Below are 18,567 nucleotides of genomic sequence, written 5' to 3'. Positions count from 1 at the left end.
CAGTCTTTGTCAAAGGAGGCTGGTTGGCTATCCTTGTGCATCCTCTAGGGGAAGAAACCTCTCAAAAGGAAATAAAGTATCCAGTCAGCGGAAGAAGGGATAAGGGATGCTTGCAAGATAGAAAGCATAGGTATCCACCACAGGCAGGTTTCCCCACAGAACAAAAAGAACGGCAAGCCCGTGGTGGGATATCAGTTGATTTGACTTATTTAGAAAAGAGTAAAAGGATAATGATGCTTAGAAGTGATTTTTCCTATCTCTTTTTAGGAAGAGGTGCTTTTTGTGTGTGTGTGGTTTAAAGAACAGGTTTATTTTGAGTAGTAAACAAAACTCCATTTATCACATAATAAACAAACCTTCCATCAATTTCTTCATAGTCCAAAGAACAAAACCTCTGACTTAATTAGAGTTTACACTTAAATAGTCTAAAATCCATCCGTGTCAACTTTGGGATTTTAATCTTGCCTGATACTACAAAACAGGGCAAACTTTGATCGATGGTCAAATTCCTAATTTTTGCTGTTCAGCCATTTTTCTTGATCTTGCGCTCTGATGCCATACATTCCAGAGTGTTCAATGGATTTGTAATAAACTTCCAAGATGAAAGGGAATTTCTTGCTCATTGTTTGCCTGAAATCTTGGCTTGTGTTCATCTTTTTAAACAAAAAATATGCTCCCAAAATGCCCACAAGTTCAGCTACCAAAACTCCTTTAAAGATCTTCTTTGCCAGTGGATCCATAGGACGGGCCATCCTGAGGCACGTACTTGCCGAGCTGCGCATGCTCCTGAGGCGTGTACTCTGGCTGCGCATGCTCCTGAGGCGCGAACTCCCGGGCTCTGCATGCTCCAGGGCTAGGAAGAGGTCCTTTGATTTGCCTGCCTAAGGGTAGCAGTTAGTCCCTCTTTGTTGCCTTTTCGTCTTTATTTCCGGGCCATAGATACTTACAAGGTGGTGCCGCTCATTCAAGTCTTCTAATGAGCCTTCAGTCAGCTGAGGCCTCCAGTAGATAATCTGTCTCTATGGGAAAAGGACATTTTCCATATTCTTAAAGCCCATTCTTTCTTTTTTGATTTAACATACCTGATAATTATGTAAACCATTTGACAATAAAAAGTGACATATGTATCTTTTGCCTCCAATCCTGAACATACAGAGGAGAAATGCTGACCTTCTTATAGTAAATGTATTAGGTCTTCATATGGATCACTGCAATTCGCTTGTTCCCTTTTTTAGTATTTGTTTATGAATAAATGAATGCAATCAATGAATCACTTCATTTAAACTGCATTTTATAGTTACACTAAAATCATCAAATCCATATCTTTTCCTTAGTCTTCTTCCTCATTGACTTCTTTGCACATGGTCTTCTAAGGACTCCTCACTCAACATTTCTCACAGCACACCTTCTTTTATTTTTATTTTTTTAATTATACTTTTAAATTTATACTCCATCTTTATTGGAGTATAATTGCTTTACAGTGTTGTGTTAGTTGCTGCTGTATAACAAAGTACATCAGCTATATGTATACGTATATCCCCATATCTCCTCCCTCTTGCATCTCCCTCCCACCCTCCCTACCCCACCCCTCTAGGTGGTCACAGAGCACCGAGCTGATCTCCCTGTGCTATGGGGCTGCTTCCCACTAGCTATCTATTTTACATTTGGTAGTATACATAAGTCCATGCCACTCTCTCACTTCATACAGCTTACCCTTCCCCCTCCCCGTGTCCTCAAGTCCATTCTCTACATGTGCATCTTTATTCCTGTCCTGCCCCTAGGTTCTTCAGAACCTTTTTTTTTTAAGATTCCATATATATGTGTTAGCATGTTTGTAGATTTTTTGATGATGGCCATTCTGACCAGACACCACACCTTCTTAATCCACACTTCTGATTATTCCTCTTTTCCTAGTTCTCCTTTATCTCGCCAGTGCAGTTCTTTGTCCTTCTCTTACACCACTCTCCCATTTGCTTTCATTTTCATACTTGTTTTTCCTCCCCCACTGAAACACAAGTTCATGGAGGATTGAGACTATGGCAAATTTATATATGTGTGTATTTTTATCTTCTTCATTGTTCGATAGATGTTCGCTGACGCATTAATGGATTATAAAGGGAGGTGAATGTTTAGTTCTGAAACAATGGGTCTAAGCACGAAGTCCCCAGTTTCATGAACTGGAGAAAGGATGGAGGGGGTTGATGCTGGGGTTAGGATGACACGGCATGTAGACTTTTCCTGTCTCACCATTTTGTCTGGGGATAGCTCAGTATAGTCGCTTCTTCCCTCCTTGATGTTTTCTTACCAAACTTCTTGGTAACTTGAGGTTGGAACGCCTTCAGTATCATCTGTGCTACACTGCCAAGCATCTCTAATTTTCCCAGATATTGGCACCGACCGCTGAGCATATTCTGCCTCTACTACATAGAGAGAGCCCATTTTAGACACTTGGACACTGGGATGCCTCTCCCTTGCCCTTCTTTCGTACTGAATTTGCTTTTAGAAAATCAGACCTAAATTAGGAATGTGAAGTAATTCATAATTAAGTTCTTTAAGAGAAATGGAAATATCATGATGGCTTCATTGAAGAGCTATTAAAAGCTTATCTTTTTGATACCTGTTATTTTCCCATTGTGAAAAAAATGTATAAAATGGAGAATTAAATGAGAGTAATCAAAGTCATTAATGCCCAAATTATTCTTTCATTTCATGACCATAGATAAATGTCATAACAGATCAACTAGGGATATGTACTAAAGATATAAATGTTCATTTCCCCCTCTCTCTGCACTTCAAGGCTAAAACTGCTCTAGGTAATAGTCATGGGACATTAAGGATGCTCATAGTATATGTGAATCAAAGATGCTTCTTGACTAAAAGACTTAGCTCTGATGGCCCTTTCCTCTGGGAAGAAGAATGTGGATAATTATGCACTTCAAATATCAGGCTGCTCTTTTCTTGCCTCTAATTCTAACACAAACATGACTTAGTTATTGAACAAGCAGCAAGGTCTTGTTATAGCTGCAACTCTTTTCACTTCTCATTGAGTCCAATGCTACAATAATAAATATTCTTAACATGTGACCTCAGATTTTCAAGTATTGTCAAGAAATTCATGACCATTAATTTATTTCCATAATACATTTGAATATAATAGATTCAAAATACTAACCTGCATCAGTTAATAATAATATCCAACATTTGTCGGTACTTCTGTCTCATTCTCCAGTAGGCACTCACTTTGCATACTTTTTATCATTTAATTCTCATAGCAATCCAGTGAGGTAGTATGTTACTTGGCATCTTTTAAATTGTACAAATAGAAATCCAACCTAAACTAGTTTAGGTGAAAAGGGAGATTTTCTGGCACAATAGTGGTGCCCCCCAGAAGGCAGGGGGCTTCTCTGAACCTCAGGGTGTGGAAATACTATCTTGATTCTGTCCATTTCTTATCAACATCTCTCTCTCCTGTGTCAGCTTTATTACCCACCTTGCAGACAGCCTTCCTTACATCCTGCATAGTCCAAGGATCCCTCCTTTAAATATATATCGAATCTATTCCACTTGTTTTAGCTTTAAAATTCCCAGAGAACTTAGTGACTTGCTTCCATAGAATAGAATATGGAGAAAGGAAAGTAGCAACCTTCTAGTGGATACCACCTTAACCAAGTGATGAAGGTTAACATCACCAGTGATGTCATATGGATTTATTTTTACCTCCTGATACAATGGGATAAGAAGGGCACTCATCTCTGTAGAATTATTTCCCCAAAGTTACAATTCTACAAAATATCAGACAAACTCAAAATGCGTGGCATTCTGTAAAGTACCAGAACAGTATTCCTCAAAACTGACAGTCATAAAAAACAAGAAAAGGCTAAGAAACTGTCACATACCAAAGGAGACCAAGGAGATATGACAACTAGTTGTACCCTGAATTGGGTCCTGGAACAAAAAGAGGAAATTAATGAAAAAGTTAATTGGATCTAGAGTTTAGTTAATAGTAATGAGCCACATGCCTACATAGTACAATATTTGGCTGTTATAAAATTATATCATCAAGATCCAGGGGAAGGAAAGTGTGTGTGTGTGTGTGTGTGTGTGTGTGTGTGTGTGTGTGTGCGCGTGCATGTATTCTGAGGTTGCTAGCCCAGGGAAGAAAGAGGGACATAATTTATCAATGTGGGGGTAATTATCAGAGAGTCTGCATTTGATGTACAAGCTTGAATAGGTGGGAAAGGTTCTAATGGTTTGTTCACTTGGTTATCTAAATCCTGGTCTTGACAGGTACTATACTGAATGAAGTTGAGATGCTAGAAGTTCCCGTGTGTAATAGAAAGGGCATGTGAGAGGTTATGGAGCTAGGGATATTAGAGTGGCATTATCAAGGAGGATTGGCTCACCTACTCCCTACTGGTCCCTGAGAAGACCCAGAAGACTATTCTTTCATCAAGACACTGACTGCTGCATTGTCTCTCCTCTTTGGCCACGAATGAAGGTGGGAGATGTTGACATTGAAATGGTTTCTAGGATTTAATGGAAATAAAGGATTATCAGGGTGGAGGAGGCAGGTAGCAACTTAATCACTGGAGTCAAGGTGGGCGATTCTCATAGTGGATGATAAGGCTGAAATGGTCATAGACAGTGGGACACACAACGATCTTTGGAATTGGCTAAAAAGTCATGGTCTCCTTTGGACTGGATACTTGGGTATCACACTAAGGTCCTACTTAATCTATAGGTAATTTCTGTCGTGGTGAAAATGGACTTGACTTAAATCACAATAGAAAAATTATGGCTCTTCACTCAATTTCCAAACCTGAGTTAGAGCACTGGAGTCTGGGTACATTCAGAGAGGGATCTTCCATCACAAGTACTTAATTCTTTCTCCTCATTTTTCCCCAAAGGACCTGCAATTATTTACCAGAGTGCCTATCATAGGAAAAAGGAAATACCCAGATCTTTCTGGGGATGGTTGCATTCTAATTCTAGCCCAGAGTGCACTGTGGTCCACTGGCAGGGGATAAATAGAAATTCTGTTCTTAATCAGTGTCACAAGGGGCGCTGTGGTTCCGCAAACCCATTCTGTACTTAATTTTTCCCCTTCCTGAGTGAAGTTAGAATACATATACTCAGCAGCTGTTATTAACTCTCTGACTTTATCATGCAGGCTTTCAAGGCAGAAAGTCACCCCTCAAAACACACACACAAACCAAAATACTCCCCAAAGACCTAGACCTTAACCTCCCTAGCAAAGTAATAAGAAGTGAGCCAAAGCAACATCACGTCACTACTGAATACTTGAAGGTTGCAAGGGTAGTGACTGCAATCACATCCCCCATTTAACTCACCTGTTTAATTTATGCACAAGCTATATGGATACCGGAAAAAGACAGAGGATTCTCAAAAGCTTAATTAGGTGATTGTACCCACTGCAGCTGATTTTTCAAAGGTGACCTCATTACTGGAACAACTCAAGACAGCCCCTGACACCTGGTATGCATCTATTCATTGGCCAGGTGTGTTTTTCATTGTCTCTATAAACACGAAACTGCAGAAGGTATTTGATTGCTTTATTTGATAGAAAAGCAGGGCAATTTACTGTGTTGTCTCAGGGCAAGATCAACTCTCTGGTTCTGCACCATAACATATAATCCAGAAGTCCCTTGACTATGTCATCATCCCCCAGGTTTCATGCTGGAAAACTACACTGATGACACTCTCCTAGGGGGATCTGGTGATCAGAAAATAGGAGGTGTACTAGTTACCTTGATAAGACATCCAGGAGATAGGGAGATAGATTCAGATAAAAATTCCATATATGTAAGTACGTATTTACAGACATGTGTACTTATTATCCAGTTATTTATTTAATGTTGCTCCTCTTGACTAGAATGTACATTCCAAGAGAGTAAGGATTGTGTCTACCTTCTTGATCACCATATTCCCAGCACAATCTTGGCTCCTAGAATAAATGAATGTTCAATGGATAGGTGTGTTCTCTAATGCATACCCTCTCTTAAAGAATGGTGAGAATTTTATAACAGCTATCTTCTTCAGCTAGAGATGAAGTTTTTACTGCCAGACATTATAATTCAGAAAGGTTTTGAATTGTGCTAAAACAAGATTTGATGTGAAATCATTTGGAGGATGAAGCATGGTTTGGAATCGGTGATAAACATTATAAATGTCCTTAAATCTCAGTGACTTGTGTTTGAAAGAAATTCCATTTGTGAAAAAGGACAGAATAATTACTTACTTTAAGAGATGCTAAGAAGATACTGGTCACATAGGGAAATTATGATATTCTTTTGTGTATTTGTTGTTCGTTTTACCACTCGTTATTGAGCGAACAGTTTGTGAAACACCAAAATGATGCATATTTAGTAAGACAGGAGGTCAAGGGAACAAAAGAAAGAAGAAAAAATGAAACATCAGTAAGACACTATTTTATATCAGATTTTTAAAGAAGTCATTAAGGAGGGAAATATGCAATGTTTTTGGCTTATCCAAATAAGAGTTGGTGAAAATTTGGGGGTTTTACTATTAAAATTAAAATTGTGTTGATTTGAAGCTTCTAGGGTAAGATGGAATGAGAAGAGACTCCTTCCTCAATAACAAATACGTTATGCTAACAGAGAAAAAAATCTACACAGGAAACCAGGAATGGGTCACTTACACACCACTTTTTGCTAGTGCAGTTCAGATTAATTTGCTTCACCTACCCACCTCCCATCATCTTTCTGGAATCACTAATACCCCATCCCCACCACTCAGAGGTGGACTGGATGCTCTTCCTAAATACTCTCAATTTATCATATCCTACTCATTCCTCTCTAATACTTCATGGCTGCTGTTGACTAATTTCTCATCTGGTACCCAAATTGAGAGAAGGGGTATATCTTGTTTCAGATAATATCTCTAACACTTGCACAGTGCCTAGGCACAAAGTAGCCTCCAATAAATATGGATTGAATGAACAAGGACACTCTCTCTACAGAGCATTGTCCCAGATTTGAGGGAGAAGGAACTGATCCTGATGATATCTTTAATTCAGAGAAGCAAATGTGGAGGTGAGGATTGACCATGAAGTTAAAAGGCCCATATCCTGGACTTACACTTTCTTCTGAGGACCAGGATCCTTTTGACCCATTCAGCACTAGGAGAAAACCTTGTATTTTGACTGTAGTGCAAACTCTTGTACAATAGAAGAAGGAGTGCAGTGAGAGGGTTTTTGAAGGCATTCACTGTTGTAGGTATAGAAATAATCAAGTTCTTTCCTCCACTTCCAGAGGTTAAAAAAAATTTTTTTTCTTTTACGGTGGGTACTTTTTATGTCCTCTGCCCCAAGACTCTAAGGCCCTATATTTTTTAATGTTGTTGTAAATAGTATTGCTATTTTAATTTCATTTTCAATTGTTCGTAGCAAGTATATAGAGATGCAGTTTCTTTTGTATATTAATCTTGTATCCTATAAACTAACTTATTTGTTCTTAGTAGCCTTTTAATAGATTACTAAAGATTTTATATGTAGAATATCCTGTCATCTGCAAATAGATAGTTTTACTTCTTTCTTTCCAAAGCACGTCTTTTTTTTTTTTCTTTCCTTAACGCTGTGGCTAGAAATTGCATTACAGTGATAAATAGAAGACATGCTTGTCTTTTCTCAATCAAATAAAGTATAGCCTTAGGTATACCATCAAACATATCATGTAGTATGATATTTTGTCAGTATTAAAAATTTATTATGAATTGTGAAATACATTGATCCATCTTTTGAAATCTGGATCAAGCTTTTATTGCTGGGATGAACTGCACTTGCTAAAAATGCATTATTCTTTTTTTATGTTGCTAGAATCAATTTGCTTGTATTTTGTTGAAGATTTTTGTGGATCCAGGGATATTTGTCTATAATTTGCCTATACAGTAATGTCTTTGTCAGGGTATCAGAATTAGGATAGCCTCAAAAAATGAGTTGGGAATTGTTCTCTCCTTATCTATTTTCTGAGAGAATATGTGTAAGATTGATGTCATCTGAAATGATCTGGATCTAGATTTTTCCTTGTGGAAAGCTTTTTTTATTATCAATTAAAGTTAATTAATAGGTATAAAGCTATACAGATATTCTAGCTCTTCTTGAGTTTTGGTAAGTTATATTTTTCAAGGAATTTTTTATTTCTTCAAATTATTGACTATATCAGCTTAAACATATTCATAATCCCTTTTTATAAGTTTAATACCTGTAAAATTTGTTACGATATTCACTCTTTTATTCCAATGTTATTACTTTGTGCTTTCTTTTATTTGATTAACATTGCCAGGTTTTTTTGCCCATTTTAAGAATCTTTTTAAAACAATCTTTGCCCTTGACAAAAAGTGACTCAAATGGATCAGATAACTAAACGTAAAATACAAAACTATAAAACTACTGGAAGTTAACATAGAAGAAAACCTAGATGACCTTGGGTATGGTGATGCCTTTTTAGATACAACACCAAAGGCATGATCCATAAAAGAAATAACTGATAAGCTGGACTTTATTAAAATTAAAAACTTCTGCTCTGTGAAGACAATGCCAAGCGAATGAAAAGACAAGCCACAGGCCGGGAGAATATATTTGCAAAATACACTTCAGTTAAAGAACTATTACCCAAATTATACAAAGATCTCTTAAAATGTAACAGCATGACAAAAAAAAAAACCCAAATAACCAAATTAGAAAATGGGCCAAAGACCTTAACAAACACTTCCTCAGAGAAGATATACAAATGGCAAATAAGTATATGAAAAGATGACCCACATCATATGTCATCAGGGAAATGAAAATTAAAACAGTGGTGAGACACTACTACATATGTACAGGAAAGCCCAAAATTTGGGACACTATCAACAGCAAAAGCTGGCAAGGATGGAGCAACAGGAACTCTCATACATTGCTTGTAGGAGTGCAAAATAGTACCTACACTATTATTGTTTTGCTTTAAACAAAACAGCTAATTGTTTTCTTGAGGAAAAATGAGAAAAAAAAAAAGCCCACCATTTTTACAGCTACTTACTTACCATTCATTTCCTGTAGGTCCAATTTTCCATCTGACATCATTTTTGTTTAGCCTAAAAGACATCCATTCCATCCATGGCCTAAAAGTCCATTTCTGTCTACAAGATCAGCTATGTCAAATACCCAAAAAAGACAATATGATGGGCCCAGCTAGCCATTGTTGGATCATTTGTTTTTATCACTTCATATCAGCTTATGGATTAGCTGCAATTAGGTACAGAATCCATACTTGACTTAATGAGCTGTAGATGATGTTTGAGGGTAATATAGGACCAAATATTGCCGACTAGAACTAACTCTTCAACAGAGGCTATAGTGGAATAGTTTCTCCTGGAATAATATTAATAACACCTATTAGTCACTGAAAATTTATGAGTTTCCAGTCTAGTTTAGTGGTTAACAGAGGAGATTGTTTTATCTAATCCTTACAGTTACCTTAGGAGGTAGTTATTTTTATGTCTCAGATATGTTGAATAAATATCCTAAAGTCACAAGATCACTTATTGTAGATATTCAAAGCCTAAGCTATGTGACCTAAGACCAATGCATATTTTTAAAAACCACCATGCTGTGCTGCTTCCTATAAAACTAACTGGTTGCCAACATTGCCTACATAATCTGCTTGAAGATGTGCTATGCAACAAAAGAATGATGACTAGGAAAAATAATCCCTCAAGAATGATGAAATTTTAGTCACAAAGTGTTGGCATTAAAACTATTTAGATATATAGAGCTAACTCTAGGTAGTTGTTCTACATATGGTTACAAAGTTAATTTTAAATGTGTTTTTTACCAGGAAGATACAACATGTAGTAGAAATAGATGACAGAGATTACAATTATATAAATGTTCCATTTTCTATGAAAGAGCATTTAGAAAATTTTGGTCTTTTAGATAGATAATGGAAAGAATGAATGAATAATAAACCAGAATTCTGAAGTGGTGATCTGTGGATTGTGAAGGCATGTCTCATTTATCTCATTATAATTTTCTGTATTTTTTAAAACAATAAGAAAGAAAAATTTTACTATAAAATTATATTTCCTTTTTGATGCCGTGAAAGACTCAAAGCACTTGAAATATGTAGCAGCTATGATTTTTATTCCAAAAATGCATCTGTGCAGGAAATGTTTCCTTTGAGTTAACTTAATCCAACCAAATCTCCCACCCTGCAGGGCTAATGGGAATTGTAGCCTTAGATACACCTTGAACTCTCCCTACAACAGAATTCTGCAACAGCCCTGAATGTTGTATGTATAACACAGCATCTGCAGGTCCTACTTTTCATTGATCTACACTGGTTACTGCTCAACTAGCTAGTGTCCAGGAAGATCTGGGTCCCTGAAGGCCAAAGAGCTCTCACTATCTTGCCACCTAGCATGTAAGAAACTTTGCCATTTTCTTGAGGTCCTGCTCTTCATAAAATGTATGGTTCTCTTCTGCTCCCTGGGCTAGAAGGAGCTTGTCCTCTCTCTGCTCTTTCCCTCAACTCCCTCAAAGCAATTACCTCTCTTCCTTTTCCCTTGTGGGATAATTCTCTTTTCAGTTAAGGCTTTCACAAAATATAGGAAGAGACCTTGTCTTTGGACATTAAAAAAAAAAAAAAAAATCTCCATTTTGTTCTTTCTGATGAATAGACAGCCAAAGATTTTTGGCAGTTAGTGCAGAGAAAAACTTTTAGCTAGGTGCTGGAGTTGAAAGGAACTCACAGCCCAGTTGGGAAGATACGCCACCCATATGGATAAATAATCAACCAGAGAGTGCCAATGCATAACTTAAGTACAAATTGGTGGTCTCGGTTTTATTGTCATCTCTTTCGCATGTCTTTAAATCTTTTCTACATCTTTTTACTTCTCCCTCCTTTATCTGGGCTTTTTTCCCCCCGCCACATGTCCTTAATCAGTATCCTCAGTCTTTTCCCCCAAATGGAAGCAGACAGATTTCTTCCTTCCTACACAGTTTACTCAGTGGGTATGTCAAAGGGATTTTGTTTTTCTCACAAGGCAAATCAGAATTTTGAAATGTCAGGTAGACAGATGTGTTAAATGTTCTTTCAGGTAGAGAAAGAGAGATGTGAACTAAATTCACAACAGAATTTAGTTCTATTATGTTCTAGTGAGTATACATCTCATACTTTACAGTTCTGAATTATTTCAATACAACTCTGTCCTTTTCAAGGTTTCTCAAGAACACCCCCTTGTTAAAAAAGTAAAGTGATACCACAACACAGTTGGCTTGCTCTCTCGTTTCATCCTCTGAGCTGCCAATTTTATGAGCCTTTCTTTCTTCTCTAAATGTGCCTTCTTCAATGAAAGGAACCTAAGTCTTTCCTAAACAAGCTAGTTTGTCCAGTACAGCATAATCTCATCTAGCTTTCCTAGTCACCTCAGTGTCTGTCTTTTTAATCCATCAGAGAAAAAAAAAAAATGTAGAGGAAGAAAAAGAATAAGGAAATATATAAACTATTGACAATCCTCTAATATCAGAAGACTGGAATGAAACACAGAGAAAAAAGCAATTTAACCCCTTTCTTTCCCCCAAATATTTCCTTATGCTCACCTTTCTTATGACTCACTGTTATAATTTTAAAGCAGACATTGATTCTTAACATTTCCTATTTTCAAGAGCTCAAGAACACATGAATAGTGTATACTAAATGCATATTGAAATGTGCTTCACTGTTGTGAGCTGAAAGAAGCTTTCTCCTTGGACATCCCAGATTTAGTGTCAAAAGACTCGGGTTCTAATTCTCACTTCTCTTCCTAGACACGTGATGTTACAGAAGTGACAGCTACTCTGTGTTTCAGTGTCCTCATTAGTAAGAAGAGGAAAAGAATAGCATCAAGTTCCCAGGATTGTTGTGAGGGAAAGAAGAGGTTCTACCATGGTTGCAGAGTCTGTAACATAGAAAGTACATATTTGGAATTTTAAAATGCTTTCTTGAATATAAAGTAGAAGAGAAACTAGTTTAGGAATAATATTTCGAGGTTTGGGATTTGTCTATACGTTTTCCTCTCTTTGGGTGTATATCAGATGCCAAGAGGCAGTACCCGAAGAGCTTTGGGGAGAGCCTTTTAAAACTAGCAAAGTTCTTTGAAGTGCCCTCTGCCAAACGTACGAGTTGCTTCTACCATTTCTTGACTTTGACTTCGGCTCATAACCTAACTGTAATATCTTTTGGTGGTTTCCATTCAATTACAAATGGTCAGCTGCCCTTTGCTACCCTTTATTTTCCCCTCCTGACTCTGCATGCGCTTGCCCAGGACAAATAGCTTTGCTCTTCTTGCCTTTAGAAATTAGCCTGGCAGTGTTGTCTGGCAGAGTTCAGGACTGTGCTCTCCAAAGGAGCTTGGGAAGTCATTGAAAAGCCGTTTTGGAGGCAGAGCTAAGGGATCAAGTGTTAGTAAGACAATAATATTAAAGGCTAGCCCTTTATGACTAGCTTTTTGTATTTGTTTACTTATTGGATTCATTTAGCTCTTTTCCACAACAGAAAGCAACTTTCTGAAAATTCTTCACTCCTAAAATGCAAAAGAAACCCCATTTGAATTTTAAAAAGACAACAAAAGGCTTAGAGTGGTACTAAGATAGTGTTTGCACTGACTACATTTGTTTGTTTATTTATTCTTCCAATTTTAGGTAAGAATTTAATAAAGGAAATGCATTAGATGCTGTGTGGGTACAAAATTGAATCAGATGTAGACTATGTCTTAAGAAGCATTACATGTTGAATAAAGAAAAAATATTAGAAAAAAAGTGAAATATTAGAGAAATAAAGTCTCATGGGAGTTTAAAGGAAGCGGAGATTATTTCTGGCTGCAAAAATCCAGGAAGACTGCATGTAGGAGGTAGTTGTCTATTTCTTCTTTCACTGTAAGTTGGTATTTTGTCATGGAAAAAAAATTCACTGAAGGCTAAGAAATGAAGAAATGCCAAAGGATAAGTACAAGGAAATAAATGTAATGAAATAAAACTTTTACCCCCAAAGTTTAGCAATGGAAAGGTGAATTGGTGAAGTGTGGGGCAAGAGAGCAGCTCAGCTGTAGCGTAATAAAGGCAATGCCTTGGGCCATAAAACCTTAAAGCCCAAGAGGAATGTTAATTTCATGCATAACTGGATACAGGTGCTCAAACGATGTCATAAGGCTCACCTGATGTCATCTCTCTCAGCCTGTTGGCCGTGCTTTCTTTTGTATTATCTTCAAATGCCGGGAAGCTCTTTACACAGTGGTCATAATGGCTGCTGCTTATTCTAAGCTATATGCAGCCAGGTAATCAAGTACGGTGGAAAAGATGTACATGCTGCTTGTTTGGTTCCTTTTTGACAAAACGTGGGTTTTGCCTATCCCTAAGCCAATTACTATGGCCCGGGGAAGGTGGTTCTTTGACCAAGTCTGCATTATGAGTGAGCCCTTAGAGCCTGAGAATGGGGTCAGCCCCAAAGGACCCCTCAGTCTGAGAATTGAGAGACATAGGTCAGCAGGAAAAGCAGGGTGCTGTGTCTAGCAGAAGAGGGTGACTGAATGGTGAGGTGGCAGGAACACACTGTATGCCATTACCAAGGGGAAACTCCAGGGCGGGGGGTGGGGGAAAGCGTCTGACTAAGCAGCCGTGACTGTCCCGCAGTCACTGCACTCATCTTTCTGGCTCTGCACACTTCCTTCTTTGACACTCTGGTTAGAGTGTATATATATATATATATATATATATATATATATATACTTTTTTTTTTTTTTAATTTTATTTTTGGTACGCGGGCCTCTCGCTGCTGTGGCCTCTCCCCTTGCGGAGCACAGGCTCCGGACGCACACGCTCAGCGGCCATGGCTCACGGGCCCAGCCGCTCCGTGGCACGTGGGATCTTCCCGAACCGGGGCACGAACCCGCGTCCCCTGCATCGGCAGGCGGACTCTCAACCACTACACCACCAGGGAAGCCCTTATCTCTTCTTCCTTTTTTTTTTTTTTTTTTTTTTGTGGTTAGAGTATATTTTTTAAAAAACAAGCAAATCTCGATTGTGTCTCTTTAGCACAGCTGAAGCCAACTGAGTCTTTAAAAAAATAATAAGAAAATGAAAGGAAATGAATACTGTTAAAAGATAAACTGAGGCATATTAAAATTTTCGTTTATTTGAGCAAAGCTCAAATTGGTTGTCCTTGGGTTTTACTTTCTAACCTTGAGGCATTTACAAGCTTAGATTGAGGTTTGTTTTCGTGGATCACCACAGCATGAGAGACACCTCAGTCTAACAGGCCTCCGTGTTTAATTAATTTAACGATACAAAGGAATATAAAATTAGTACTGTATTACAAAATAAAACTTTCTCTTTTAAGAAAATCATTGAGTAGGGGAAAATACTGGTTGCCAGCATCCCTTTCCTGATTCCTTCTTTCATGATAATACCCAGAATTTTGTTCCCATATGCTCATCTCTCCAATAGTGTCCTGGTACCTCAAAGGAAGCTGACTGCTTCCTTGGCAACAGAGGAACTGACATAAATGTCCTCACCGAAAGGCATGAGACCTCACTGAGATGTGAGGAAGGATTTCCTGGGTTTTCTGGAAAGATGTTTCCCCCTTTTTTAAGCATAAGCCTCCAGAAGAAACACTCTTTCTTTTTAGAACATGGTGTGGAGACATTAAAACTTGGTTTTGTTACTATTACTTTGCTACCAGAACGAAACCCTCCTCTCTCTCCGTCCCCTCCTCCTCCTTTCCTCCTCTTTTTACTTCTTCTCTTCCTTTTATACTCCTTTTTCTCTTCATTGAACAACAAGTTATGTCTAAAATATACTAGCTTTTATATACTGGCTGATCCAGTCGGAGTGCTAGCTGAAAAAGGAGCAGCGTCAAAGTGTGCAGCAGGACGAAAACCATGGTGCTTAATCCCCACTCGGCCAGGTCACTTGATTTTATGTTTAGAGCTCAATCGGTGTGATCCGATTGTTTCATGACAGATTAGATTTGGGCTGTTCATTCACGAAGATCTTCAAATTCCATTGGTTAAAACATTTATCATGGACACATCCATTTCTGCAGGTTTTTCTCCCTTCAGCTAGATCAATTACCCAATTACCCACATTTAAATAAAGAATTATCTACCTCTTTATAAATAGTTTCATGATAGAGGTTCTTTAGGGCCATAGTCTTAAAGGTAGAATAGCTTACTTCCCTTGGCTTTCTCCTTGGTTAGAGTGGCTGTGGATAGCCACATGTCAATTACTGTCTCTGGATGTTCAGAGCCTGACTGACATCATGGGAGTGGAGAGTGGAACAGAGCGTGAAAGGTCAGGTCAAAATTCATTTTGCTTTGTAATGATGAAGGGGTAGGACAGCCGAAGTGGTTGTTTGCTCACGCCTCTCAGATAATACTGACTGTGATATGTGCTTTTCCACTAGTGTGAACATTTGTCAAAAGCTTGATGAGAATAAAAAGGATCGAGCTAAATTGATACCTGGAAAGAAAACACTCCTCTACACCATGAGTCTCTCTTTGCACCTATGAAAATCACATACTCTGAAACCCAGTTATGCCTATATGAAAACATAGCTGGGGTACCCACTGACTCTACAGCATGGCTTCATGCTGACAGTGCAGTTTTTAATACTGAATCGAGATAAGCTCACTTAGAATAACTTGTAGTTTTTCACATTTGGGGGACTTGTTTTCTTTCCAAACAGTATAAATAGTTTTTGTGCATGACATCATGCAAATATGTGAACCATACATGGGTTTTAAATGAAGTTTGTGTTATTGTGGTTTTAACCCTTCATTGCCCTTATTTCTGTTTTGGTTGTTCATGTTGTCGTCTTCAAATTAAACCCTGTGATGGTTACTTTTGTGTCAATTTGGGCAAGCAGCAAGAGTGCCTAGATAAACATTGTTCTGGGTGTATCTGTGAGGTGTTTCTGCATGAGATTAACGTTTGAATCCTTGGGCTCTGTAAAGTAGTCTGCCCTCCCCAGAGTGGCTGAGCTTCATCCAATCCAGTGAGGCCTAAACAGAACAAAAGGTGTAGGAAGGAGGAATTCAGCCCTTTTTCCTGTCTCACTGACTGAACTGGAACGTCTCACCTTCTCCTGCCCTTAGACTGGGATTTACATCATCAGCTCCTCTGGTTCTCAGGCCTTTTGGACTTTGACTGAATTACACCACTGGCTTTTTTGGGTCTCCCCCTTGCAGAGGGCAGATCGTGAGACTTCTCAGCCTCCGTCACTGCATGAGCCACTTGCTCATAATAAATCTCAGTGCCCCTCTCTCTAACCCTACCTCCCCCCATCGTGTGTGTGTGTGTGTGTGTGTGTGTGTGTGTGTATACACATATTCTCTGGAGACCCCACTAATACAAACCCTATATAACATTTTCCACAGTCTGTTTCCTGGACTCTGAGGTCTGAAGGAAACTACTAAATTCTCTCTGGAAGAGGAAAGTTTTCCAACGTCTAATAAGTTTACGAACCATTAGGCATTACAAGACAAAGAAGCTTCTTTACTTCAGCACTCTTTGGAGACTCCACTAAGCTAACATGCATAGAGACTCCCATGGATCTACATGAGGGTGGATCTGATATGAAGCATTTCCCTAACTTATTTTATCACCAAAGTTTTGGTAATGCACCTCTTACGGAAGTATTGCTCCTTAGAACACTTTGTGGCAACAGATTATTGCAAGGCCTTCAGGAAGTGAGAAGAATTTCGGATGGCAACATGCTTGTTTCCTTTCGGCGCTGACCTTTGGAGTCTCTAGTAAGTAGGTAAATTCTGTACCTCCAAATTCAACGACTCCATTTTCTTGTTTCCTGCCAGCTCAAAGTTCCATATTAAAAAGTCATTATCAAAATGTCACACTCTAATAGCTCATGGCAATTTAGAAAAAGTCTTGTAAAACAATACATACTTTTAGAAGTTTGAAGTCACCAAGAATTTGTTAAAGAGAAAGAAATGAAAATTTCAAAAAGACTTATGAATTTTAGGAACAATGTACTTTAATTATTTGCAACTTATTGGAAATCATGAAGGTGATCTGTGGTGACATCATGGTCTCTAAAGTATGGTCTGAAGAATTTCACAACCAGTGTGTGGAGAGTGAACTGCCACTTTAAACGTCTAATGATTTTTGAAATAAGTCAGATAAATATCCTGCATTTTCACACTGAAACTCAGAAAGAATATTTACCAAATAATTTTTAAGAGTTAGATTTTTTTTTAAAGTTAGGATTATTTTAGCATCTTTGCAAATATAGACCTTGCTGCCAGATAGTTGTACTTTCTCAGAATTTTACTTCACACTTCATTTATTCATATATTCATTATTCATATGGAATGACATATACATGAGAGAAATTTTTATTAGCATACTTCTTGTGAGTTCAAAAATAATCATGTCTATGCATTCGTTCTAGCATAATTTCCTCTTCTTCCCCTGAGCTGAAAATATCTGAACTATAGTACAGGTACTTACAATCTTCTTGTGGCCTTACTACTATGTTTAAAAATTTTTAAAGAAATATAAAATAATATTTTTAAAAAGCTTCAAGACAATTAATGGTATATGAAAGACAAAAGAAAAACTCCAAACTGTTCTTATCCTTGATATCCTAATCTTCAGGGAGTCCCTCCCTTGGTTCACAACAGCCCAAGAGGGAGAGAACATTGCCTCCCTGTGTCCTGTCCAGCTGGTCAGCCGGCATCTTTGTGTGCCACCGATATGTCACTCTGCCTTGTCATCTCTGGGATCTCACTGTGGGAATTTCTTCCTGGTCTCTAGTACAATAGATACACACAGGCAGCCCCGTCAATTGGTGCATGGTCTTAGCAATTGTTCGGTTCCTTGAATTACTGTAATATCTGCTGAGCATGTAATTTTAGTTTCAGCAGAAGTGAGAGGAAAAGTCACAGCTTCCTTCTCTCCAGATGACCATTTCAACTTCCAAATTCAGGCTTCTTTATTTCTTCCCTTTTTATTTCCTTTCTCCCTTTCAATTCGTACCCACCATTGTGTAGTCCCTTCTGTTCTCCAAAGATATGACGGGTTAGTGGAAAGAGTTATCCTGGAATCAAATAGATCTAGCTCTGAACTCGTATTAGCTAGCTGGTCTTAAAAATTAACTTAGACTCTGTTTCTCCAACGGCAGAATAATAACAATCTTACAAGTTTTTGGAAGAATCAAATGAGAAAAGTATCTATTAAAACCCTGGGACATAATGGACATTCCATAAATATTAAGCTCAGCTGGAAAATGTTCCCTTTCTGTGCACTCTCCATGAACTTTTCTGCAATGTCTCCTACTCCTAGTGAAAGCAGCAGAGTCAAAACTATTTGCTGGTCATTGCATTGGATTCGTCATTGCAATAAAATAATTAGGAATTAGTTTATTTAGCAAATGCAATCCCTGTACACTGGACTGTGATGGGGATAGTATAAAGAAATTTAAGAAACAGCCTCTACTTTCTAGAAGAAGCATTACATCTATTTGGGTAGATAAGAAATAAAACAGCAAAATATCAATT

At 38.0% G+C, this 18,567-nt stretch overlaps 2 protein-coding genes across 2 annotated transcripts in view; both read right to left on the bottom strand.

The window, feature by feature from the left end:
* The window catches only part of OXR1 (oxidation resistance 1), a 502,318-nt gene that overhangs the window by 461,728 nt on the left and 22,023 nt on the right, over nt 1–18,567 (bottom strand). The gene's annotated exons all lie outside the window — the stretch shown is intronic.
* The window catches only part of LOC131744244 (protein CEBPZOS-like), a 40,290-nt gene continuing 22,024 nt past the window's right edge, over nt 302–18,567 (bottom strand). The window contains exon 2 of the mRNA XM_059043619.2: nt 302–1,019. Within this exon, the coding sequence (XP_058899602.2) occupies nt 510–812 (303 nt within the window). The 5' untranslated portion in view covers nt 813–1,019 and the 3' untranslated portion in view covers nt 302–509. The remainder of the gene's footprint in view (nt 1,020–18,567) is intronic.

Source organism: Kogia breviceps, chromosome 17 (genome assembly GCF_026419965.1).
Source record: "Kogia breviceps isolate mKogBre1 chromosome 17, mKogBre1 haplotype 1, whole genome shotgun sequence".
Taxonomy (NCBI): Eukaryota; Metazoa; Chordata; class Mammalia; order Artiodactyla; family Physeteridae; genus Kogia; species Kogia breviceps.
Note: the sequence above shows the minus strand (reverse complement) of the source record. Positions and strands in the feature narration are given on the sequence as shown.